Genomic DNA, 26,397 nt, shown 5'->3' with positions numbered 1-26,397 from the left:
GTATATATATTGTGCACGTACTATATCTTTAAAATTTCAGTAGGATGAAGTTTACCCTAGCTTCATTTTATATACATGTATATATTTTTTTTACCTTGATGTATTTTTATCTTTTTCCTTACAATTTTTGCTCAGTCAGTGTTGGTGCACTAACAGCATACGGTTGGTGGCATATTTACGGGATTGGTTAGAGATACTGATGAATTTTAGACTAGAAGACTTAGTTGTTTTTGACTGAGTGGCGGAGCGTTCATTTATAATACATTTCAAACTGCCAGTACATTCGTGCACAGGCGCAGCTCTTTCCTTCAATACATCGCTATATTTCAGATAGCATACAGCCTTCGTGAATTGTCCGGCGACCCGGAAAAGGGCATCGCGAGTTATACCAAATTACGCTGCTGCCTATTCAACGGTACAACATTATGTAGGTGTGAAAATATCGATGATAGAAAACGACACGTGGAGTTTACTATAAAGGTTATGGGCTAGGTAAGGGTATAGTGAGAAATTTCGTAGCCGTTATTTTCCATGGGCCTGGATGGCCTGTAGCGGTTGATTAGGTATTGCGCGACAAAAAGCTGACAGGGTTAACATAACAAGGCGATTTGACAGAACGATGAGCTTATTCTTTTGACTATAATAGCCGTTGAGTGCAAAAAAAAAGCCTTAAATATTTGATACTTTACTTTGAATATGAGCACAGTGACTGGGCATGATCTCACTCTTCTTTTTTGAAAACAGCAAACCCGAAAGTACGAATAGTTCACCTAGGTTTCACTTCGGGCATGGGAACCATCGCTTAGAATTGACAGTTTTAAGTAATATTTTCACCAGATCCTGTGCAAAGATTTAGCAGATTGAATCCGCCGCACTTCTGAAGTCTAATTAGGAATTCTTCATATACTTATGACGCTGATGCTGTTTTATACTTGATGAGTAAAATACAACTATATTGTACTCGACAAAAGCAAACATCGTCAGCTCATAAGCTTGCGACCTACTACAAAATACGCACACTGCCATATCGGCGACCCCTGTACTAGCCGTCGATAAATGAAACGACCCAAAACTTGCATCTCTCCGGGGACCTCGAGAACGAGGGCTTCTCATGTGGGGGCGATATGGTCCGTTTTAGATTTGCCATATACATGACACCGCACCCGGATCCTGCACAGATGCATCAGCGGATCCCCACTGCATTTCGCCATGTAGAGACGTGCATTTTCAGCAAGGACGACACCATTTGCGTTTCACGAAGCAAAATAAAAAATTTACCGGCTGTCTCTTTTGCGCATGCTTTTTGTTTATTTAATCTGCTGTTTTTGTCGTATATTCGCAAATAGTTAACGATCTGAGAAGCTAGTTCGCTATTTCGAAATGACACCTGCCTCGCTTTTTACCAGTCGAACAACGCTCGGTGATGGGAACGAATTTTTGAACGATGTTCTAGCTTGGTGCCAAACGTATATAGTGGTATTATTCTTTACATCACACTCTACGGAAAACTTCAATTTACTTATTAATTCATTATATGCAGCTGTCGGTACGATGGCTTGAGTACCTACGCATCCAGCTGTGTAAAGGATAAAAAGACCGCTGGCTGCATAATTTCTCGCTTCAAAGTGAACCACATTAGGATTTTCGTAGCGTGTTTTTGCGTGTGTTGATTGGGCGTAAGCGTGTCTCTGCGTCGTATCATCAGACGACTTCTCTGTGCCCTGTAAGATTGAGTGCAAGATATCCTAATGAAGCTAGTTTCTTACTCAGAGCATAAATACAAAGTGCGTAAATCAGTCGTTGCTGGACCCGAGTTGTCTGTTTGGCGATGAATAGATTTTCGGTCGGCTCTGCTATTGTACATGGCTAACAAATGGCGCACAGCTCCGTACCTTGGAACGACACTAATTCTAGATTCAGTGTCATAAACTGAGTAAGACACCGACTATAACTATAAGAGGTAACTTTATTTACCATAAACATGCACGCACAATCCTTTGAATGCAATGCTCTGTAGACGTAGCTCGTTCGGCTTACTTATGAAACTAAGGGCGTCGAGCAGGTTAATATTTAAATGATCTGTAATACGGGAAAGCCGGTTGACAACATTTAATCTATTGTAGCTTTGTCGAAACTGCTAAAGTTGCACTTTATATTGTTCCGATTATTGCGTTCATTCCTTACACTCTAGATGCTTCTCGTGGCGTTCGGCATCTTGATGAAGGACTATGAAGGCCGAGAACAAGATAACTATGAAAGCGATAGGACGACATAGTGAGAAATGTGGTTGTTGGAATCGTAACCGTTCGGGCTGGCGAGAATCTCAGCGTGTGGTGAAAATCAGCAGCTGCCACCATAAGACCTACAGTGGATGAAGTTGCACCTGCAACACACAGCGCCACAGTAGACCTAAATGTATAGACCCTGTTTTCAGCTGGTGCCTTGTCTACTTCTGTAGGTAAATAGTATCTAGTATATCGAGTTTTCACAACCACAGCCAGGAACGCGTGCTCTACTATGAGTTGCGATGATTACAGGACCGCCGGACAACCCTATGAGATTCGAACACCCGGGGAGACCCTTGAGGGACAAGACGGTATGCCCTCTCCGTGTATTTGATCAGGTCGCGATATAGTAAACCTCGCCTACTTGTGCATACTGCTATATGAAATGGCATTGACTGCCGCTGGCAATGCTGGCGCTGCTTCAGCCGCTGACATCTCTCGACATCGTTTTCCTTGGTCTCGACGCGCCCGCGATCTGACATTGACCACACTGACCCATTGCCCGTGCTGCTACTGCCGTGGTGCTAAAACCACTTGACCGTTACTGTTTGCTGATTGTGGCAATGCGCGCAAAACTATTGGCCTACGGAAAGCAGCGTGATGCTTAAGTGAACCTGTCGTATCGTTAAAGCAGCTGAGCGGTCGAAGTCGAAAGTTCGACGCACCTGAGAAGTATAGGAAATGTCTATTTGAAGAAAAACGACTAGAAAATAGCTGGCATCAAGATTCCTATGCCTTGTCGCACCCTACTGTTTCAAACGTAAGACCGTGCGTGTACCTGATTAAGCGGAGAGAGAAGCACGTTTTCGCTAAATTAGTCCCAAGTCTTCGCCAGTCGAAACTCACCCGCCGATAAATACGGTTAACTGTCTACGGCTTCGCTTTGTCTTTTTGTGTGGTTTTTTGAAAAGTTTAATGTCCTGCTACGGTGCCTTGCTGCTGTTCTGCTGAATAGACGGTAGAAAAGGTTGAATCTCGAACTCGGCTTGAAAGAAATACTCATCTTAAATCTTTCGTTTGTATGATCTGTTTTGTTATACATTACTTTTCTCCAGATATGACTACGATCTGGAAATATCAGTGCCGACGTTTTGTGAACAATAGATAGTTATTGGGACATATAATACTAGTGTCTGTTATTTGTATTCACGCTATAGACAGCTGATCTCTAACGAATGGTTTGGTGATTTCCTAGCCAGCGTTAGAGGCCACGACCGCTATATTTGAACTCATTACCTGTACGTTTTTTGCCGTCCCTCGAACGGGTCACAGCCCATGATAGCACAGTGCTAAAGCCAATATCGAAAAGAGTAAAATCTCAGCCCTTGCAGGTAGGCAGTGTCTCTATTGATCTAATACGTAAGGCTATCAGACACGGTAGGCGGTATATAATATCTATATACTGTCTGATCACTGTTACTCATCTTTATACTGCTGTATGTAACCGACCTATTTATGATGTACAAAATGGAGGATATATGCCTCTCCTCTTATCGAAGATACAATAATACTATGCGACGTTTACCAGTGCTTCGTTACGAGCTTCGTATTACCCTGGATATTGACTGCACTCATTGACCAGCACAAGTTAGCCGGTTGTCAGGAAGCAACAAAAAGATCGTGAACACTTGCGCTATCACTTGTCCTTCCAGCCTCATTGCCTACCTCGAGATTGTGTTTATGTGTATACCGTAAACAATAACAATTATACGATAATTCGACAAGGGTGAAGGTGTGCGAAGCTGACACAGACAGGGTTCGGAAACCAGTGGCTCCATAACTCGGTGGATTTGTGTGCGCTCATCATGGTTTTTCTTTTGCTTCCGTAGCTGAGAAGGTACACCATTTATTTGTTACGAGCATCTTAAGAGTGAATGGTCCGTTAGGGCCTGTGGAAATCACAGTGGGAATGAATCGATCAAAGCTACGACGATTCCATTCGGAATCGTACGACTTGAAACAACGCCCGTTGTTTCGGCGGCAGAGCCTATGTGAAGTGGTGTACGAAGAGCCGGAATTCGTTGGCCTGCTTGGTTATCACGAGCGACCTAGTTCGCCTCATACACCGGAAGAGGTGAGTGCTTATTTTCCACGTGATCTTTTCATTCTTTGACGACATCGAACGTTATGTATTGTGTAATATATATATATATATCATCGGCAGTGAACTTCGTTGGCCCCGCCTTCGTTCTTTTACATGGATAGGTACCGCAAGCAGTTCTTTTGGCCTCGGGCAGAAATGCCGAAAAGAAGCTGAATAATAGAAATTGTCTACCATGCCAGATATAGTTGGAGCCATTCCATGCTCATTATATATATCCTAATTGGATAGAAGAGAAAATGGCGGGATCCTTTTGATTACTCTGCATTATGCCTCTAAAGAAGCAAAGTTAGCGGCAGCACCCGCGCACCGAACTGAGTCGATGAATAAGAGACGTCGGTTAGATCGTTTAAATTTAAATTAAACTAAATTCTCACTTTCCCCGCTCTCCTGTCGCCGTTATCTTCTTCTAAATAATGGAAATGAGTGTATGAGTATGTGGATCGAAGAGCTTTTCATTAATAGGTTCTTGCTACGTTCGGTTATGAAAAGGAGCAGATCTCAAGTCTCTGGCAGAGATAAGAAAGTGAGCCTGCTGTGGGAGAAAACGAAGTGCTAGAACGTCCCGTTACAGCGCTGCTTTGTTCGTTCTCTCGATCGTCTTTGGATTACAAAACTGTCACAATAAAGGACACCTCTCATGGCGAGTACACAAGTGGACTCTTCGTCCAAGGCTCGTCTGCTCTGCTGTGAATCAGTGGCGCCCCCTGCTGGGCGCCCGTCCTGCTGCCTGGCTGGCTCTATAATAATAAAGGCCTTCAGCGCTCGAGACGGACGTTGTAGTTCCCGATTTTCTAATCCCTTCCTCACACGGCAAAAGCACCTCTCTCCCATTTAATCGGTGTCCTCTCCCTTTCAGCAACCCCACGTGCAGACCACGAGTCTTGTAGGCTCTCATGGACTTCGCTCGATATATCTCTACGTAATGCTTCGAGAAGTCACAGTCATGACGCCTGAGAAGTGCCGCCACAAATAGCCTTAGTTATCTTTGTTGAAAACTTACTGATAAACGCAAGATACACGTACTACGTCATAAATTTGTTAGATTTATCTCAGCTCAGTCGCGTCGTTCGACTGGTTCGACAAGGAACTTCGAGGGTTGGACTAGAACGTTACTGTGACCCTTGTGGCTATTGACAGAATATTGAAAAAGTGAAATAGTTCCGTGCGTCGTAGAATTACTATCGCTATCAGCCATCAGTGCTCTGCAAGCAGTGTACAGTTTGTCTGGTGCGCGAGATTACAACCGCTCGCCTAGGCTTGTTTTGTTTGCCTTTGATACTGCCTAAATTTACGGGGTGTTTCCTAATTTGAATAGACCCACCAACAATTGGTTAACTGAAATATTAAAGAATTTTGTCTCTTTATTTGACAGGACATTTTATTTAGCAATGTCGATTGAGGAACGAAGCTGCTCATGATGATTGGTGAGCCAGATTACCATTCCGTTAAAGCCATAACAGAAAAACTGTTTTGTTAACATAAACGCACGCTTTTTAACACATGATGCTTTTTCGTATCGGGAAAAAAGGGAAATGCTGTTGTGACCTATTCGAAGTAGCAAACTGTGTCGCAATCGTAATGGTTACGTTACTAGCTACTGTGAAGACAGCTCAAAAAACCAACACAAAATAAGGACAACTCCTCTACGACATAATCATGGGCATCAAGATGCCCAAGTTTAACATATAATCAAGAAAACAATCTACGGCCCGACTGACTGCTCTATTTTGCTAGTGGTTAATAAGTAATGATTTGCCAAATTGGACCGGCTTACTCAAGGGACGGACGTCAAGCAAGAAGACAACACTCGCCAGTTCGGGTCGACGACGACAAACTGCAGGCTCGTTGCGTGCCCGTGCTTGTCGACCCGACAAGCACGAAGTCCAATGTGAGGGGTTCGTTTTGCAGTTGGTGGTCTGGTCGACGGTGGACGCTCTCTGCGTATATGTCCTATACGCCTGTCAATCGATTGTGGCGTTTCATTGTCGCGACCGGGCGATGATGGAGTTTTGTGATTCGTTAAAGCTTTCGTAATATCTCCGCCATCGTAATTATGGTTCGGCTGGTAGCAAATTAACATGGTTGGTTACTGACGCAAAGGGTGGAACATAAGAGAGCAGTCAGGGAAAGCGATAGTCTATTTCGGCCACTGCTGCCTCAGTGGATAGTTTGTGGTCGCGTCATCGCTAAAGTTTCAGCACGGATTTCCTACAGAGGAGAAATCTTTACAAAAGAAGCAGTCGACGTTCAATACAGGTACGTCACAGCTTTACGAAACGTTGTCGAGTTTTCTCGGTGCTTATATTTACCGAAGATTGTCAAACAGGATTAAAATATTGGATTAAATGGATTTACTGTTCATATCAACTAGCTGCAACATAAGTACTATGGCTGCTACCTTCGAGTGTTTACGTGTTAGCATCGTAAGCTATTTAGTATCTTCGTACTGCCACATACGTGTAAATGAAACGTATTGCGAAAGGTAAACAATGACATCTCGTTCCTTAGAATGAGCGTTGAAGTTCGCCCAATTTTTTTGTGTTTCTCACCAACTGCCTCTATAGAGGAGGAATTGTGGACGTAGATTAATAACATTTTACCAGCACGTCAATCGTGTGGAATTGCTTTTTGTGTGGCTTATTATAACAGCAAGCGGCCAGGGGGTGCACATAGCATTCGGCACGGACGTACATGATTCTCCTAATAACGCTAGCGCAATCCGGACTTCTTCAAGGGTTGGAAAAAGTCGATCTTGCGAGGTTCACACTAGGTTCTGTTAGCAGCCTATGAGCCATGCGCGTTACGAATTTGCGAAAACGCTTAAAATGTTCCGAACCGTGCACGGAATAAATAATTGGCCAACATACTATGCGTCTGGCGACCCTGTCCCGTACCCAAGTTGGGCAAATGAATATGTATGGCACCCTTCTCAGCAGATATTCATTTTAAGCTGCCCAGACTGAGCGAGGGAGTTTGGCCTCACATTCCTATACGTTTCCTACTATAAGGGTGGAACGCTGTCAGACATTTTTCCAATTTTCCTTGAACTCGTCATTTCATGTAGAAGGTCACTAGAGACTTCGTGTCAGATCACCATGTAAAAAGATCCTAGGAATCGATAAATACCATAAAATCTTTCGAACGAATTATTTCACGTATTAGCGAGTTTACCTTTATTATGAACGGCATTTAAATAATCAGTGCGTGCGAAGACACGTTTCTAAAACAGAGCGTTCGTTTGTCCCAATGAGAAAAGTTCTTTCTCCTGATAATTGTTTTCCTCAGGAACACAGTATTAAATGTTTGCTTACTGAATGACTCTAAGGCACGTTTGACAACAGCAAGCCATAGTTAATGATGGTGCACGCGGTGAAACGGCAAGAGAAGTGAAGCAAATATGACGTACATGATGATACATTTAACCCCTTTTACTAAGCATAGCTTTAAGCATCAAGTGGAACAATTATTACTTAGTTAAATTAAGTTCACAGTTAGCATGCCGTTAGATTTTACGGAACCTTTATACGGAAACATTTATCCTAGTTAGGTAAAAATTCCTCTCGTATAGGAGGCTTTACTCCCAAATCCTTGAGTCTCAACTTCAACTAGTAGCTTAAATTGACGAGCTTATCAATGAGGATAAATAAGCAAACCGTTATACCCAATGCACAAGGGATGGTTGCATTCTTCCTGCTGTAACATGAATTTAGCCGCCAATAGCGAATCCCCTTGTTAATGGGAAATCACGTCTGAGTGCGATTGTTGCCAGGCAGCTTTTGCGTCCATCTGGTTGCGTGTTTTTTTCCAAAGGAGTCCTTCGACGTACTCTTCTGCCTTTTACTAGACACCGTTGCATCTTCAGAATGGCAGGCGAACGATTTATTAATTATTTGCCTGTATAGCAGCGTCTTGGAGAGTATGCGCTTTCCACGGTCATACTGGTCGGACCGCTATTGCCAAGTGTATTGACTCTCATCATATTGGTATGGCAAAGATCAAGGCTGTAGTTATGTCGGATACAGACACATACAATGAGGCTTTAGACAGGTTAATGGATCCAGTTTACTGCCCGTACGCCGGTAAAAAGTTTTCATGATACGGTTTCACGATACCGACATCAAGCTTTTCGAGGTTAGATCTTCACAAGTAATCTCTAGCCTTAACGCGAACGATACCTTTTTTTTTTGTTAATATAAATACAATTTGGGTCCATCTATTGTGCAACTGTTTGAACAGGAGACTTTGGAAAGTCAACGCTCAGAGCATTAGCTCAGTTAGTTATGTACCTCCATCCGTGGCCTTTTCAGTGAATGCTGACCCATTTAGTTCTGTAAATATTATGTCTGACATAAGTTCAAACGTCTATCACTTCAGCATTTATCATTCATAGTAATGTAACAATGATCTAGTCATTTTTGGAAATGGCACATCTTGAACAACGCTTGATTAGTACAGATCGCTCAGCGTAATCTCATTGGGCAAAGTTGGTAGCTTTTAGAGAATATTCATTGAACGCATCAACCCTTCATCGAAGCGTTGCGTGTTTACGAAGATGAACCTTCATTAGGTGTTATTTAACCTTGCTGATGTCGATACTGGAACGGCATTTGAAGAGAATGCCTCTTGTTAAACCTTGTCGGAGCCTTCGCAAAATCTTGGTGTTAGTTACAGTGAGCTCTCTAACGGTCTTTTTTGGAGATCATATTATGGTTCTGCGGATGATAAACTTGCTTACCTTCAATGACTTGCCAGCATTTCTTGGTTCACCGAACTATGTTAATATAGAAAAAATGTATACATATTGCGGATGCAGAAAGGATAGGGTACCTACTTGTTATTGAATAAACAAATGTATTTTGAATAACAGTTAGGTATGAACACGTAAATGCAATCATGATAGCGTTACTGACGGAATCTGCTGAAGAGATCATCAAGAAATTCCGTCACGGTAATACGCTAGTTGTGGGCACATGTCGAATATCGTTCTTCATAGATGTTTACCATTTTTATCCATATTGCTTTGTATGTTAACTCTGTAGCTCGTCGATCGTGTTTAGGGTTGTTCCATTTTTGTGACCATGTATAAATCGATATATAGTCCAGCAAAGATTATTAACAAATAAAAAATGAGGTACAAGTCCAATTAGTGTACAGATTAACAGAGCATTCTGAGACAACTGATTCACCAGTGTCTATATATTACACACATCTAGTTTCGTCTAGACGCAAATAGTTCTACGTCTTGGGACGCCATAGTGTTAAAAACTTATGTACAAACAAATGGCTTGTTAACACTATCGTACAATGTAGCGCTTCAGGAAGGTCACTTGTTTTTATGTTTATAAAAAACTATACGCTTTCAGCATTTAATTCGAAAGAAGCGTGACTGTTGTGGAACGCAGCACGTACTATAAAAAAAAAAAAGAAGTTGTTGCAGGAGCACACTGCGTGCTCTGAAAATGAGCACACAGAGTAAAAAATTATTTGTACAGTGTACATGATAGGTACTTGCAAAGCAAACGCACAGGCATAACCTGAAACTGTGAACTCAACTACCAATCGTATTTATCAATCTAATGTATGTGAGCATAAATTGTTCTACCTGCCACAACGTAGTGTGTCCCGTCTGAATCAGAACGAATTCTTTTGAACGAAGGTCAGACTATGGACATATGCTATAGAGTAATGACATCTTATTAGCCTTTAGTGGAGAGGTACGTAGATCGCCTTGAAGCTAATATGAAATGATGCACGCGCGTTTCAACGAACCTCGGCTTTCACGCGACTCAAAGGGAAAATTCTGAGGATTCTCCAGTCCTGCTTACTTTACACGTCGCTGGTAGAACAATGCTACAGAGAACAAGCTTTAGCCGATCTAAAATGAGTATCGTAAATTTCTCTTCACGTCAGTCCCACACACTATTTTCAGTGGTACTAACTAGTTTCCCTTTTGGCAGTCACATAGAGACCGTTTAGATAAATTTCTTAACGTTTCCAATGCTTACAACTGGTTCCACCAAATTGTCAAGCTAATCAAGCCAGTCTTATTTTTGGCGGGTACTCGTGCCTTCATACGAACGTGTTGTATTGGTATAAAACGCTTCCTCTTATCTGAGTAAAGTTCCCTTTGAATTTTTTTGTTGTTGACAAAACGTGCAGTGATTTTGTTATAGCAACGCTTATATCTGACTGTAAGAAGGATTTCACGTCGTAAAGGTTGAATCGTTCTGCTTCTTGTTAGAATTACCCACAATGCACTGAGCATCGAAGAAACGTTCCTTGCCGCTGATGTACCGTTGCAATTATAATTACAATGCAAACGTATTATATCTTCACACCTGGTCCTTTTGCATTCGGCCTCTCCGCCGCTTACGATTCGCTCTGTACGAGAAGAGTTCATATTCCGTTAGAAACTCTATATGTTTTCCAGTTCTTGCTCAGGTCCTAGCGTTGGTATTTTACCGCTGAGCCTATCGTATCCGTATCGTGAGCTCGGCTTGCTATAGAGAGACTAATAACAGTAGCACTGCTGGCAATTACTTGCTGTGGAACATATTTTCTGTCAACAAGAAAAGCACTTCAGGCTTAATTTGAACAACTTTTGTTTTCAGTTACGGCCTTTATCGGCAAGCAAATGGGGAAAAAAGGCGGCACAGTTCATTTTTTTGCAGCAACTCGGTAGAAAATCGCATAGACGAACCCAAATGGGTTTCTTCTATAGTTTTCTTTTGCGTAGACTGAGTGGAACGGCAACGGCAGAAGCGCGTGCCATGTTACACAACCTTTGACATCAGCCAAAGTTGACGTAAGCTTAGCTGGCATCGGTACGTAAGATGCTAATAGGCCCTGGTCAAACCGCCGTGAACGAATTATAAAGCTGCTCCAATGGTAGTTGTTCAATACCCTGTAGAAGGTTTACGAGCTGGCCAATACTGGAATATATGTATATCTCATAGCATCGGTGCCCAAGATATCAACGACACGACTGTTAACCTTCTGAAGTGAGTTTAACGCTATTTTGTTGGACGAGATCTATTTAGCGAGTCGTCCTGTTATCAGGAAAATGAATACTCGCTTCCTATATAACTATGGTTCTTTTATGGGTGTGGATCACGAAGTATCTCGAGAGGTTGCACTTCTAAATTGTTTATTGCTGCTTTTCGATAAAAGTTCATACCTCATGCTGAGTCCTTGTAAAATGGCGGCCAAACATTATCTATGTTTGGCAGGACAGATACTGAAATGATAAAAAAGTATGGTAATTATGTAGTATAGGATGCTCGAAGAGCAATCAAAGTTGTAGCTACAATAATTAAATTATAGTTAAAAAAAAAGACAAATGAAAGCGCATATCTGTCACTTTATCACAAGATTACCTCTCTTTACAGATCTATTTGTGTTATAAGCTGGGATTACTTCGCATTACTAAGCTTACCGACTGGGCTGGATTTGTCAGCTTATCTTCATATTAAGCCATAATTGAACTAATGGATTGCCAGCGCCCATGTCTAAATCGAAAATGGCTCTCCGTCGTCTAGGAGCGCTGGCTGGCTGGAATCTTAATTCTCTTTGATTTTTTCATTTGGACGCACGTCAGTAAGCACGTTCTATCAAGCACATAGTTGCGTTTTGCCAGCGGATAGATAGGAAATTTACTGTACTACTTACTTGTATACTAAATATATCTTGCTAAGGAGCTCCAAGTTATGGAAATAATCATTTAGATCGATTACGAAAATCTGCGAATTTTCAAATATACAGAAACCACTTTATCGACGCATCTACGTGCAAACTCTTAACTCGTTGTAAATAATGCAGGTCCCCTAACAACATCGGTCGGACCCCCCATTAATGGGCTACCGCTAACCGGCCATGTATGATTTTTTGCTAATTCGGTTCGTGCAACCGTTGTTGTGGGTCGATCAATAAAAACCGAAAGATTGATGGCATTTGCCGGTACAAAGTAGAATCCGTTAGGTCAAGAAACAGAACTGTTTGCTTAGCCAGGCTTAATTCTTTTTTGCCTACGTTTCTCAAGGTTGCAGGTTATAGGTATGTGTATTGTGTGCGCCCGCCTCAACTCTGCTGTCATGGCACCTTGGCGTAGCGTTTCTAAGAGTCACACCACGGTCACAGCTATTGTTACACCTGTGCCTTGGATGCATGCCAGATATTTCTTGGCAGACTAAAAAAAGGTTTGTAATTTCTATTACTTCCAACGAACGAACCTATAGCCAGTCTCGTTGCATAAGGCCCAACTGGGCTGTAATACTGAGCAGCAGCAGCAGTGGCCACCACTAAGACTCAAGAGTGAAACCGTTGATTTGCCTTACGTGCAGGTGGGTTTGTCATCGGATCATATTATTATAAACAAACCACTTGGCTAACTAGGCTAAGACAGATCTGTAGTGAACGAGGCCCTATTAAACGTCATTTTTGTCCTTTAGCCTTTGTCTCGTACTGCTGAAGAAATATCAACAAAGTACTACTCCACTTCACTGTACAATGAAGTACTATAAGTAGAATGCTGTGGCCTCTGGAGCTGGCAATTTGTCATAAGCCGCTAGAAAGTAGGAGTAGGTTAAGCCTGTTATGTGCGATACGTGACGTGTTGAATAGCTACAGCTGAGACGTTCCGCAGACTTCTTTTCAAAAATAAGAAGCATTGAATGGTTTTTTATTCGGAAAACAGTTATTAATATTGCAAGACATGCGAAACGTGTACTATTTTTCAAGCAGAGCTAAAATCCCAAAGTTCAGCGATGAGATTATCACAAAAAAAAAATAAAAAATAATGAACGTTACACATTATTTCATATAATTACTTCTGATTCTTCGGAGTTATGTTACGCTCTCTGATTTGGACGATCCAACAGCTGAAAGCTGAGTCAGTAACAAATATTATTTTAGGTGTTTTTTTCTAATTATAACAATTATTGGCCCGTAAAGATCATCACGAGATTTCTTTGCTTGCGCTTTAGGCTGTGCAACGTGAGCTGTAGTATGGACTGGATACCCAGAGGTAAGCCTTTTCGGAAAAGTGCGCTTATGAGCTTACCGACCGTCGAGTAAGCTCGACCTAAAAAAAAGTTCAGTACTACACACTGGCTAGTCTAGGTTCATCAAGGTACCAATCGAATGCCACAGTTTGAGACATTCGGCACCGCCGTTAGATACTATAAGACGACTGGCTGCCGGGACGAAACGAGGTATGTCTACCCCCTGATTCGAACCTAGACCACTACGTGTCCGTGTGTACAGCACGCAAATACGTTACCTCCTAACCTATCGGCACGCACGTTTTGTTATACATACGTGAAAATCGCAAACAAAACGCAACGACAAGTGATATTCAGCGTGACGTTTGATCGGTAAACTCCGTTGACTCCACGATTAAAAAAGATTAGCTTTTACAAACTACAGCTAAATATATTTTGGTGCATCTGGAAACTAAATTATATATTATATATAAAATTCAGTTGATGTGTAGATATTTGCTAACTAGCAGCTCTATTTGACAAGAACAACAGTGGATCTTAATAATCGATAAAACATCGCCAATGAAAAATATATATTTATACATATATTATAATTAGAATTAGCGTAAAAGTAATATCAGGCATAAGAGTATGTTTAAAAAAAGTACGGGTTTATATTATAACCGGAAAAAAAGGTAATCCTGCAATTGACACAATATGTTCGTGTCCGTATATTTTTCGATTACCCGCTTCTTTATATATATATATATATATATAAAGTATTAGTAAAGTCTGTGAACTAATTATTAGTTCACAGACTTTACTAATACTTATACTACTTTACTAATAATTATAGACATTCTCTTCGAATCTATAAACTCACTATACAATTACATATGTAATTCTATGCTTTAATCGTTGCTAAAGAATTTGATAAGCTTGCTTAACGATCAAGGCCTTGTGATCCCTTGTGACCCTTGTGAGTAACGACTATGCAGCCGGTTATAAAAGCGTTCCTTAGAGAGCATATATAAACCTCATTCTCCTATATTTTTTGTTAAAACTGCTTAACTTAGCAGCACATACAAACGTTGTTCCTGCCTCTTCAAGTGAGAACGAAGTGAAGTAAATAGTGCGTTAAATCCTACTGCGTCCTCACCTGGTCTGACAATCGTCTGAGTAACGGCGCTAGACAACGAACACAAAATTTTAAGGAAATTTTTAAGTTAGTCTTCGATCATTTTCCACGTGATAAAATCAAATTTACATCTCAGAACGAGAACGTGCTTACGTTATATGGGTAGCCTGCGTCTTGGCGGCAAATCAACGACGGTTCCACCTCGAGTGCAACTACTATTTCTTTTAAATTGCCATGTAAGCCTCATTAGACGCTAATCGGTCAGAACGAAGTGGCGCTTAGTAACTTAGTTTAGCTACAAGTTTTCGTTGCTGCGCCCGCCTCATAAATTGGGCGCTAACATGATAGATGCATCGCTGGTTAGAATGGTAGTTGCTCAACACTTAACATACCCTATGCAAACTAGAGATAAACTTCAATGACATTCACGTCCGTCACTGGAATAGCGGCCGTACGGCGTGTTCGTCTGAGCATAGCAGAGGCGAACATTGCCCTGAAAGTCTTAGGAACTTTTGATCCGATCACGTAATCACCCACCACATACAACTATATACTAAGTTACGCTAAGTTTCAACTTCACCATTGAAATGAGCGGTCGCATGTTGAGTCAGCTTATTTAATAACGGTTGTTTATAAGAAATCCTATTCCTTACACACGGAAACAGCCCTCCCATACAAAGCGTCCCATGACATCATCTTCATTGGTAATGCTAAAAACGGTTTGTGCCGTATGGTAGCATTTATTTTATTTGGGTATTAGCTAACAGCAATTCTAAATATTTTAATTCGGAATTTAGTAATTTTGGGTTTATTAGATCTACCAGACTAATATATATATATATATATATATATACAGGAAGTTAATTTGGCCTTGCCAGAATTCACTGTACATGGGCACCTTGAGCCTATATATGCGTGAGTATGGTGTACTATACGAGTATGCATATATTCGTATCACTTGAAGCCCATAAATTTTACGAGGAAATTTTTGAATTTTTGTAGGCATGACAATCCGGTTCTGTTGAGGTAAATGTGTTTATCAGCGTGTGTATATGTATGATAATTTGCTATAATGTGTAGGGTCTAAGTGGTTCGATATTACTTAAGGACATTAAAATATACGTGTTTTAAATAAACGTCATTTTTTTTTGTTACAAGCAAGGTATAGCATGTTGGAATTTATTAAGGCTAACGGACGTCTGATTTATAGGCAGAATCAGTCAGCAAATCAAGTGTGGTAATGATGACATCACCTTTGAAACTAGAGTCGTTTGCTCGATAAGGCTGCTTGCTTTGTCCTGTTTGAATTTCAAAATACCATTTCTAGTTTTAACTTAAAAAATTTTAGGCATGTCTTGTAGCAAAAAACAGCAATTCAACAACTGTTATTCTTCTTGCATCGAGTATACTGCTCCTACAGCGTTTCATATATAAGAAACCTAAGGCATTTCATACATAAGAAACACGCTCTGATTTTTTTGTGTTCTTCGAGGATTGTCCCAAACTTCGTTTGGAAAGAAGATAATAGCTAGATGTAGTAATATCCCTCAGCTGTTGAGTCTTCATCGTACGCGGAACAGATTTTTTCGGTTGCTTCTTCAGCTTTATGGCGCTGGTGAAAAGTTGGCGCCGGAAACAGGCTTCATTTTCATTCCACATACTCATTTTTGGCGTCGGAATGCATCTTAAACTTATCGTAGTGTTTTAAAATTGTATAGCGGCTTCGAAGTAAGAAATAAGCTTTCCACCGGTGTATAAAATGTGTTCCTCTGTAAACGAAAAATTAGAAAAAACGCTAAAAAACCAAATTTATTTTATATTTCACGAACTGCTTAACTACGATACCGGACTAAACAATTAGGGATATATAAAATTCCTTATACACACCCTTGAGCAAAAACACGGCATTTTTTAGGAACTATTTTTTAGAATATTTTTTTTAGAGGAAATATCATCGTCCGACATCATACGACAAGCTCTGCAGAGGGAGTAAAAAATATATAAAAAAATAAAAAGCGTTATTGCTCTGTTGCTGGTGGTGTCTGTTTCTGAATATGATCAATTGGATGCTAATAGTCATAGGGCAGCTAGCGAATTCATCAGACAGCTGTCACTATCATGATCAATCGTTGGCAAAAGTAGGGCATCAAACCTCGCTCCTTTTTCTCTCACACGTACTTTTTTGCTTGCTCATTTACTCTACTGGCTCAGAGCGTACTTGTTCGAAAACGGATAAATTTTCAAGATCTAGGTTGGGTTTGGAAAGAGGGGCAAGGGACTATGGCAGTCGGCTAACTTCTTTTGTTGTTTATATAGCCGCCGACTTCTACCAGCAACTTGTCTCGAATAGTAACCGGTGCTTCAAACGCTATTCTACTGTTGGCCTTATGAAAACAAAGATGTTATTAGTACAAAGCATATGTTGAGAATGCGTAATCGAGACTCAAGGTTGAATGCACAGGCCTTATACCACCGCCACCCTTTTGAGCAGGGGTCTCAAAAGCGAGAAGCTGTGAGCACTTTCTCGCTGTGGGAGGGTCCGCAACGGTAAAACCGTCTACCGTTAGTCGAATGCAACCATAGTTGATAGCCTACAATGTCGAAGGACATTTCTGGAACAATTTGCATTATTTTAACGCAAGAAGCAGTATACACTTTGTGGTGTGTTTCTCGGGAACAGACGAGCCCAGATAATTTACTCTGCTCGATTTATTATAAACTAGTTTCTCGTTGATTTTATGCTGTGCATCTTCAGTCTACGAATTCGTAATTTATTTTATTTCATGACTAGTGCATAGACTATCAGTGACCGTCAATGAGATTATGAACGTGTCACATTCGATACCGTCATAGGTAATTACTGAGTAAACTGTGTATCACAAAAGACCAACTAGGTCAGTGTGTGTACTTCGATGATTTTATCAAGCCCGAGATTAGACGCTTCATTATTTACTGAGAGTGCATAAATTGTTTAGCTTCTGCTGTGAACTTTGGGGATCGGGCTATGTGTAATCTATATAGGCCGAAGAGACTGTAGCTTCTTGTAGGACAACTGTTATACAGTTCTAAAATAGGTAAATCTAGTTACATTATAGGTTTAATGTCTACTCATCGCAAGCTGCTGTTACGGCTCCTGCCCGTTTCGAACGCATCTTCTGTTAATTATGCGGTCATAAATATAATACAAGTAACGCTTAGCTAACCGGAGTATAAGAGTCGAAATATTGCTCATACACTCGACGGTAACAGTTTTCTCTATATATTACTACAAATATTATGGATCCAAGAAGCAGTGATACTCATGAACTCAGCAAATCAGTGAACATTTTCTTTGTGCCGAAAACCGTCATCGGTGTCCGTGATGAGACAGAAATAGGAGGCGGCAAGCCGTGACGACCACAGACGTTCGACACACGTTAGATTTTTCATCAAGTAATGGGTGATATATGAACGGATATTGGTTTTCAATTACGAGACATCATAGATAGAGTGACCGAACGGAATGGCGGTTACGATACACGCAACATGTACAGTTGGCTGGAGCCTTAACGACTGCGCTGGTCAGATGCGCACAGCGTGTCGAAATAATCGAAGCGTGTCGAAAGAAGTACTTTATTAATAGTAGTAGATAGCTTTGGAAAGTTTTGCGAAAATAGAAAAGAGTGCGGCCAAGCAATGGCAATAGCGTAAACATCTATGCCTGCAAAAATATCCGCACCAGTCCTAATCTATGATCCTTAAGCTTGTTTTCTAGAAGTACGCAAGACGCCGTTCTAAGAAAAAGCTGAGGCCGGGCTCCAGCCACATGCTTTCTTCACTTGTGTCCTGTTTTGTAGGCTTCCATGAATGGTGTTCTAAAGAAAAATACTGGAAAACGATTATCAAACAAAATGTGCACGTCCTGAAAAGCATATTGAATCCAAACGAGACTGTTCGACAGATGTCCCTCAACTCCTTTTTGCTGTAATGTTTCTATCTCCGTCTCTACCTCCTAATTCTCCTGTTTTTTATTGTAGCTATAACTACACCGTAACAATGTAGGTATCATTGTATATTCTCAGATGTTGATAGGGTCTCAGGAAGGTCAAGACTGGCCTTAGCGCTTATTTATCGCCCTTCTTTCCTAGCTCTCAATATTCGCCGGTCGGCCGTTGTGTCATTCAATGATTGTCTCCGTGACGTGTGGCCACGCTGTGAACGATCAGCGGGTTGTCTGTTGGGCGCCCTGAAGCGGCTTGCTCCAGGTTCCATTCAGCCAGAACGTGCCCTGCCGTGCTCCCCCTATGGCAAAAATCTGTATTTCTAAGCCGATTGCAAATGGCCCTCTTTCACCTGTGTGTCTTTTCTATGCAGGTGGTAACTCCATTACAAATTGGCTACCGAACACAGAAAAAAAGTAAGAAAAAAGCATGACACATGCCATTCAAAGATTTCAATAAGTCGAGAAAGACCGCATATATAGCCATAGCCGTTAGCTGCGATTTGAGGATTTAGATAGTCCTTACTTACCTCTCTATTACTTATAGAACAAGTAAGAAAGAAGGGTGATAGCTGGCCAAAGGAATCTGTTGGTTTGTGTCATCTCATAGGGAGGAGCTCTGAGACGAAAATTAGGCCACCTTTGATGAAGAGGTGCTAGCGAAAACATCGCGGATCGCTGGATATATCTGAGGTATATAACTGTACACGTCTGAAACTTTAGATGCAACATTATATAGATCGAGTCGTAGGTGCAGTGCAATTCTATTGGCTTTGAGTTTGTTCTTTGGCATTAATTCCCATAGTTAAAGTATTTATATATGCAGGGATTATTATTCTATTGCGTATAACACACAAAGAGGCGGAATTTTGTCTCAAGGTTGAATGTTGTACAACAATGTGGATCATTGGATACGTAGAAAATCGTGCTAAGATACATTCCAGCTGCAATTTTGCTTCAACGACTTGAGTGGGGTTTGCGAACTTTGACACCCATCGAGATAAACTGAATTAATATTGCATTTCTTATTTTTCCAAATTGCTTCCTATTGAATGGTCGTCACAACGCATAACCTCTGTATCGTCTGTGTCAGTCACGTATTTGATGATCACGCTGTTGTCCAATCGTTATAAATGCTTCGTGATGACCGATAAGCACAAACCAGCCTCTTAGTCCTTTTGTGGAAAAAATTGTAAACCTGTATTTCCAACTGTCGAAAAAGACCTTGTATCGCAAAAAAATCCCATATGACAAACCTCCACGTAAGTACTCAGCACCACTGTTAGTTTTTATAGACAATTTAAACATTCAAAATATCGAAATTTCCCTCCTGTAAAATGGCAGTTTCACTCCAGTAGTGTAAAAAAGGGTAAATGGCGCAAGCAATCTTGTTGTTTTTACAGGTGTTGTAGAGCTAAATATCAAGGGCGCAAGAAATCTTGTTGTTTTTACAGGTGTTGTAGAGCTAAATATCAAGGGCGCAAGATAAAGACTTACGAACCGGTAGATGGAAATGAGATAGTTTGTAATGTCAGCGCTGGCTCGTCGGTAGATCCGTTGGTCTATTTCGGACAAACGGTGGATTGAAGATCCCTGTGTGTATCAGGATTCGATAGAGGCTACTAATTCCATGTCTAGACCAGATAGTTGACGAAATAAAGCTGCTCATAACCATCGGGGCATTTGATGTTTCCCTATTAGTACTGGCCCTAAATTTGATGCACCTGCTGCAACTGCTAGAAATTAAGATGACAGGCTGATGGATACGACTTTATAATTGATTGGATTAATCAAATAAACATACGTTATGTGGCGTCATGTGTTCGCTGGTCACGCCAAAGTTATTATTTAGATTACGTTCAATTTTCCCAGGAGTGTTTTTTAGTGTTTTATGCCTTGTGATCGATCAGTGCATATAACTTACCTTAAGGCTGCACGGTTGTCAATTGTATTTTTCGGAAAAGTTGGACACAACGTATCGGTGTTGTTTATATCCGTTGATGTTTGAGTGTGCCTGTGAGTGGCTGAGTCTGAAGTAGCCTAAATAGTGACAAACGCTATTGAGGAAGAGGTATTTTCTATCAAGGTCGAAACCTTCTGTCCTATTTATTTTTCAAATTAAAATTCGCCCGACAATAAAATCTTTGATTCTTTCAGGCCTATCTTTCATCTTTTGCTTACGCATTGTAGAACGAGTTGCGTAAGCAAAATTGCGTACATGAATGGAGTAAATATACATAGCTGGAAAAATACATTAAATGCAACTGATTAAATAACATTTTTGCATTTTCTTTTAAACCGATACTATACAATATTGATGTAAGAAAACAAGGCAAGACGCAAAGACTTGCGAAAGTGATAATTAATCAATCAATTGGAAATTTTTGAGCCTGTTCACCCTTGCAGTTTGCACGATATTCATATGGTGTACACCATGCACTCAGTTCTCTACAATGATGTAGCACTAGCGCGGTAGCATGGCCAACTATATGACTCGAGGTACCGCCATCTTGGCAATGTGTTTTTTTACCACTACAATTTATCGTTGTATTCTGTTACAATGTAGTGTATCATGCACGATGGCCAGATCGTGTCACTGTTGTGCAAGTACACACTGCGTGCGTATGGGTACACAAACGGCTGTGTCAGCCACAACGTTCGCTTGCCGAAGTTTTTCCCTCTCAAATCGGAACTCCACATCCTGCTTCTTACCCTTCTTTGGTGGAATTGTCACATATAGCTCCGTTTTTCATGTCAACAGCTAATTGAGAACGGCCAAGTAATAGAATGCGGCTGATAGGATTTTAAAAGACCGACAGGGGGCGCACAAGTAAGAGACAGAAAGAGGCGCAAAATTTGATGGGAAACCCAACAACTGTCGCTTTATATTTAGGCATAATCTCTCCACCGACGGTGGTGATGATGTCTAGCGTAAACGTAAAGCTGCTGCGCTCGTTACTAATGCCGTGTCGGATCCGTCTGGGGCGGGGGACAGAAACTCATTTGAGAACGTTACGGCTTTTTATGCACAGAACTTGTTGTAAGAGGAAACTGGTTTGTTTGGGCGTCGACGTTAAGTTTAGGGTTTGGGCTAGAAATTAATAGTAGGTAGATAAAAATCTAGATGGCAAAAGTCTACTGAGGAAATGAAACGACAAAGAGAGATCGCGAGCGAAAAGGAATCTTCAAAGGCTTCCTCCTTGTGTCGGTACTTTTTCTCTGGTCTTCTTCCTTCCTCAGCTATGCGTCAGGTTTGCCCACTCAAAATACTGTACCATAAGTCCCAGTTTTTACTTCCGTATTTTTCTTTAATCGGTGGTCCCAGCAAAGTGATTTTACAATACGTAACTACCAAACTCTGCCAGAGAAAACAACTGCTATCCCGATTGTATCCTAAATGTTTTGCCAAATCTCTACGCAGAGCCAGCCACGTGCCACTGAGCCAGAACCAACGAGCATGTCAGAAGGTAGGTAACGGAAGGCTATGCATACAGTGGCTTTGCGATATAGAAAGTAGCATACGAAACTGATGGACAGAGTGACGCAAATACTGCCCCTATTCTTTAGCATATGGTAAGGGTCTTAAAGTACGGCAGCGAGCATAGTCCAGGTTGTGCCCCCGGAATAAACTCATCTCAGAAAGGATAATGAAAAGGGGGAACGAGCTAGGAAAGTTGTCGGTCGTTTGCTATACTGAAGGTATTAAAATGTAGAAAAAAGCCAAGGGGAAGCTGGGAATATGGGAAAAATATGGGTGATCTGTGCGCTCGATTTAGAACGCTGGCCATAAACTCGCCGTATGCCACAAGGGTCAATTCTGACCGTCTAGGCAGCTCGTACACACTGCAGTAGTTTTCACCACAGTCCTCTCACCGCATATTTTACTGCTGTCAGTGGGTGAAAGTCAGCAGTTACATGACAAAACGTGGCCTGTAGAATTTATCCTATAAACGCCAGCCAAGTTATTGCATACTATCGATGTGATTGTGATAAGAGCAAGGGTCGTGTGAGATCTTACGGACGCGCGGTCAAATCCTATGTTTATGCTTCAAGGTAGGATTGGAAAGTTCTACGAAAGATTGCCTATGATTAAAGCATTTAGAGTGCTACATAAACCATCGGTTTGCAGTAAGTAACAGTAAATAAAATAAGGTTCGAAGCGTGGTATAACCCGATTTTAATAATTGTAAACAAATAGGTCTGTGTGAAGGTGGTAAAATGATATCGGTTTTGTTCTTGCAGTCTGCTGCCTAACACTGCCTGCCAAAGCTTTCTATTATTGTTTTTTCTTTCACAGTACCAGCATTTTGGCCATTGGCTGAAAGGGCAGCAGTGTCTAAGTCTTATTCTATGGAGGTGTATTTCAGACATTGGACAACTTACCTAATATTCTATGTAGGTGGCCAGTTCGGTGCTTTATTTTGTTATTAGGAATCATGCTGCGCTAATGACCTAACGTTATTACTATTTCTGTAAAAGATACGTCGTCGTTGCTGCTATTGGTGAAGCGGCAGAGATCGTAAGAGATAGATTCAGGCCGAATATTAACATACACGATAGCTAGACAATATGATTAATCTTTGTTGACAAGGCGCAACAACGTTCATCAATTTATCCTGATATATATTATAGTCAAGCAAAAACCAACTGGCCTTAAATGACACATCTTATAGCCGTAGCCCACTGCAGCCAAACACAGACGTGAGGAACTTTACCCCGAATTGTATGAGGCGTGTATCAAGATTTATAAATTGATCACGACCAACGCTCGTTCCCTGACTCGATGAAATCTATTCGAGTAAAAAAAGAACAAAGGATATACCCGTCGTCCGTAGACCTTGCTCATATGTATCATGGAAACGATTTTACGTGTGTAGCCCGGTCCAGACTAGCGATAATAGATATAAGCCTTTCATAGATTGCACCACTATTGAAGCTTAGTCTTCACCCGGAGCGAAAGTAAGCAGTATTTGTTATAGTTACGCTATGCTTTAAGAAGCAGAGCATCTGCAGTGTCGCTGGCTCTATTAGCGCCATTTTTATGAATCACTCTCCATCGACGGATCTCTTTTCGCAGGCTGCGCAGGAAAGTATATCATCTCCTACCGGCACTTTTCTAATGGCTGATGTAGCCGTCGTTGCCACTGCTGCGGTCACTGGCGATCTTTCTGCGAGTTTCCAAATTCCATTTTCGTGCTTCCGTCGTGCTCACCGTTCCGTCGGCCTTGGCTGCTCCGGTTCCGGTCGTATAGGTGGCCGAAGACCTATTTGTGTATGTAACTTACAATGGTCCTACACCGTAGAAGGTAGCCCATTTTCTGCTGCGCACTGTCAGAATGAACTAGAGAATTCCATCTTTTGTAACAATGAGGGTCTTTATGGCCTTTGTACTTGCCGAGCCTGGAGGCCGTACTTGCGAGGACCGTGCCACTGCTACCTGTCAAATTTAGCTAACAAAGTAAAGTGACGTCGCAATCAAGCTTTCGGCTTGAAACAAAACTGAACAAACAAGGCTTGATTTCTGCCCGAAGCCAATCAGGTATTCTCTGCTATTACGCTGCTTTCTTGTTCAAATATTGTAACCTGTAGACCATTATTTCTATAGTCGTTAATGTTACTCATGATCTAGCGTATCTTTTTTTCGTTTACGGTAATTCTATTACCGAAATCCACCACAACATTGCTAAATTTCAGGTTTGATTGTGTTCTTGGATAGTTCGTACACAATGGCGCAAAGGCGACTCGACCCGGGGAAAATATAACAGAATATGCCTAATTGCCATCTATCTACATGCCCACGTGAAGTCGTCTTGGCACTTTATTAGGGCAATTCCCTGCTACGGCCCGCTAAGCTTTTACCAGTTGCGTCTGATACATTTAATACAGGCCAAGTGTTGTTAGTGATAAAATTATTTATGCTCCACTATGGAACGATTCATATAAATGAGTTCCAGCGCCATGGAACAATGCGGGCTTCACACTGTTCTATGGCTTTCAAACGGCCTTTGATAATAAATATAAGCTCGTTGCTATAACGCATTATCAAGTTGCCGTCTTACACTGAAAAGAAAGGATCTTTTGAGCGTATGGTACTAGTACCATAACAAATAACTAATGATTGACTTAGCACGATCGGTGCCTACGGGAGAAAGTCTACTAATTCCATAGATATGCATACATAAACAAAAAAATCAAAAGAACTGTGGATAGCTCCAAAACAATTTCTGGTTGTTCTCCTTGAAGGCCATAATAGTCAGCTAGTAATTATGTGAGGTTTGTTTTTTTTTTCCTATTTTCAGCTATGGTAGAGAAATTTGATTTATTCAAAACTTACACATAATAGTTAACGGCCTGTGAATATCTTCGTGAATTAAAACTGCTCGCGGATTCTTCTACCTCCACCCTAATGGAATTCTGATTTCACTGTGACGTGAAAACAAGATTCGCTCATTCTATGGGCAGCGCAGGTGGCCACACTCCACAAGATGGGCGCTCCCTTACAAGACTAATGCGGCCACAGTCTCTGGTCGGAATAATGCATACATACGCTAAAGCCAATTATTTTCCGCCTGGTTGCATACTTCTACCTTGACTCATAGCCACTGCCTGTACAATTTGACGTCTCACTTTTGCTTTCATAATACCAGTAAAAACGCCTTAGGCAGACTAAATATTTCGAGCCCATATATATATATATATATAAGCGGACTAGTTGCACTGCATTGACAATGTTGTAGGCTTGCATTTACCGTGTCGGCATCCCCCAGCCGATATTCGCTAGTGTCCACCAAATTTAACCTCGTAAATCGTGACTTCAATTTCAGAACGACCTTGACCTACCAACCTGTATGGTAACCTGCATGGATCCTAGTGAAGACTTCGAAATAACATAAGGTCACTTCATGCACCGACAGATCGTTAGCAAATAGTTCTCTTTAACAGCCCTTACAGAAGCTTTAAGCCCATTAAGCTCCCATTTTTTGCTTTTTGCCGACGCCTACCGAAGATTGGCCAATTAATCAATGGTGCAACGCTAACATTTCTAAGAGTGGGAAAACGAGTTGGCTTATTTGCGTCAAGAGCCTTCGAATTTCGCAGTGCAATAGAGCAGAAGTCTGCCACTTCAATTTTCCTACCATAAATCGTTCCTAAAGGTGCCATTTATTGACATGATCTTTCTCGGTGCAGCAATGGAAAAAGTTCACCGTTAGTTAATTCGTTAACAACTTGCCGACCCCGCTCGAAGAAAGTATCTACCTTCTCTGCCGTATGAACTTTGTATGAATTGATTCTCGCTGCACTGACGAGGTTGGGGGAATTGCCTTATTTCGTAGTCATCGGCACATCAGTTGAGAGAAGCCTAAAATTGAACCTATTGTCCGCTTATCTAGCAGTACATACACAAATTGCAGCCTTCTGCTAGACTTAAGATGTACCTCGCCAGCGTCGTTGTGCAATCAACAGACAGACCAACCATTCGTAACGTTCAGCCAGGCACCGAAATTTTTCCAGTGCCAACATTTCCAAGATTCCATACTTCAACTTTTACGTCCAGCATCGGCAATGGGAAGTCGTTCGGACGGTTCGCTCCCAACACTAAACGAAGTATGTCCATTGAACCTGAACTATGTATCTCATAGGCGCGACTTTGAAGAGTCACCTGGGCCGTCAACAGACGATTTGTTTAAAAGGCTTGTCAAATATTTTCCGTACAAAATAGGACTGCACGGGACACGATGGCCTATGAGTCAAGCAGTGAAACAAGTTACGTGGTTCATCAGATCTTCGGAGACAAAAATTAAGAACAATTATTTTTTTTTTAAGTCGCTGCTAGTTGGGACGTCTACATGCGCTAGCCTAAGGCTGGTTCGTAAAGCTAATAATTTAAGCGTACCATGCATTATTATTATTTA

General features: G+C 41.3%; 1 protein-coding gene and 1 long non-coding RNA gene across 14 annotated transcripts in view; both read left to right on the top strand.

Moving 5' to 3' along the window:
- Positions 1–68: 68 nt before the first annotated feature.
- The window catches only part of LOC111252892 (uncharacterized), a 343,362-nt gene continuing 317,033 nt past the window's right edge, over positions 69–26,397 (top strand). For 2 of the 6 annotated variants that reach the window (XR_002674403.2, XR_002674404.2), the window contains exon 1: positions 69–4,359. Coding sequence is in view for 4 of the 6 variants with exons in the window: in XM_022811503.2 (XP_022667238.1) it covers positions 4,195–4,359 (165 nt within the window). In the remaining 2 variants the exon portion in view is untranslated. The remainder of the gene's footprint in view (positions 4,360–26,397) is intronic. The other 4 variants (XM_022811502.2, XM_086992571.1, XM_022811503.2 and 1 more) reach the window with 4 other exon arrangements.
- On the top strand, positions 4,366–21,272 carry LOC147754882 (uncharacterized). 8 transcript variants are annotated; one of them, XR_015329998.1, is made up of 4 exons: positions 4,366–6,645; positions 11,778–12,584; positions 13,371–19,177; positions 19,888–20,637. It is a non-coding gene; the product is annotated as an uncharacterized LOC147754882 (long non-coding RNA). The 8 variants fall into 8 exon arrangements; XR_015329997.1 differs by having other exon boundaries at positions 11,778–12,728; XR_015330001.1 differs by having other exon boundaries at positions 11,778–18,901; positions 19,095–19,177; positions 19,939–20,637.

Source organism: Varroa destructor, unplaced genomic scaffold (assembly GCF_002443255.2).
Source record: "Varroa destructor unplaced genomic scaffold, Vdes_3.0 BEIS01000006.1, whole genome shotgun sequence".
Classification (NCBI taxonomy): domain Eukaryota; kingdom Metazoa; phylum Arthropoda; class Arachnida; order Mesostigmata; family Varroidae; genus Varroa; species Varroa destructor.
The sequence above is the reverse complement of the archived record's forward strand: the minus strand, read 5'-3'. Positions and strand labels throughout refer to the sequence as shown.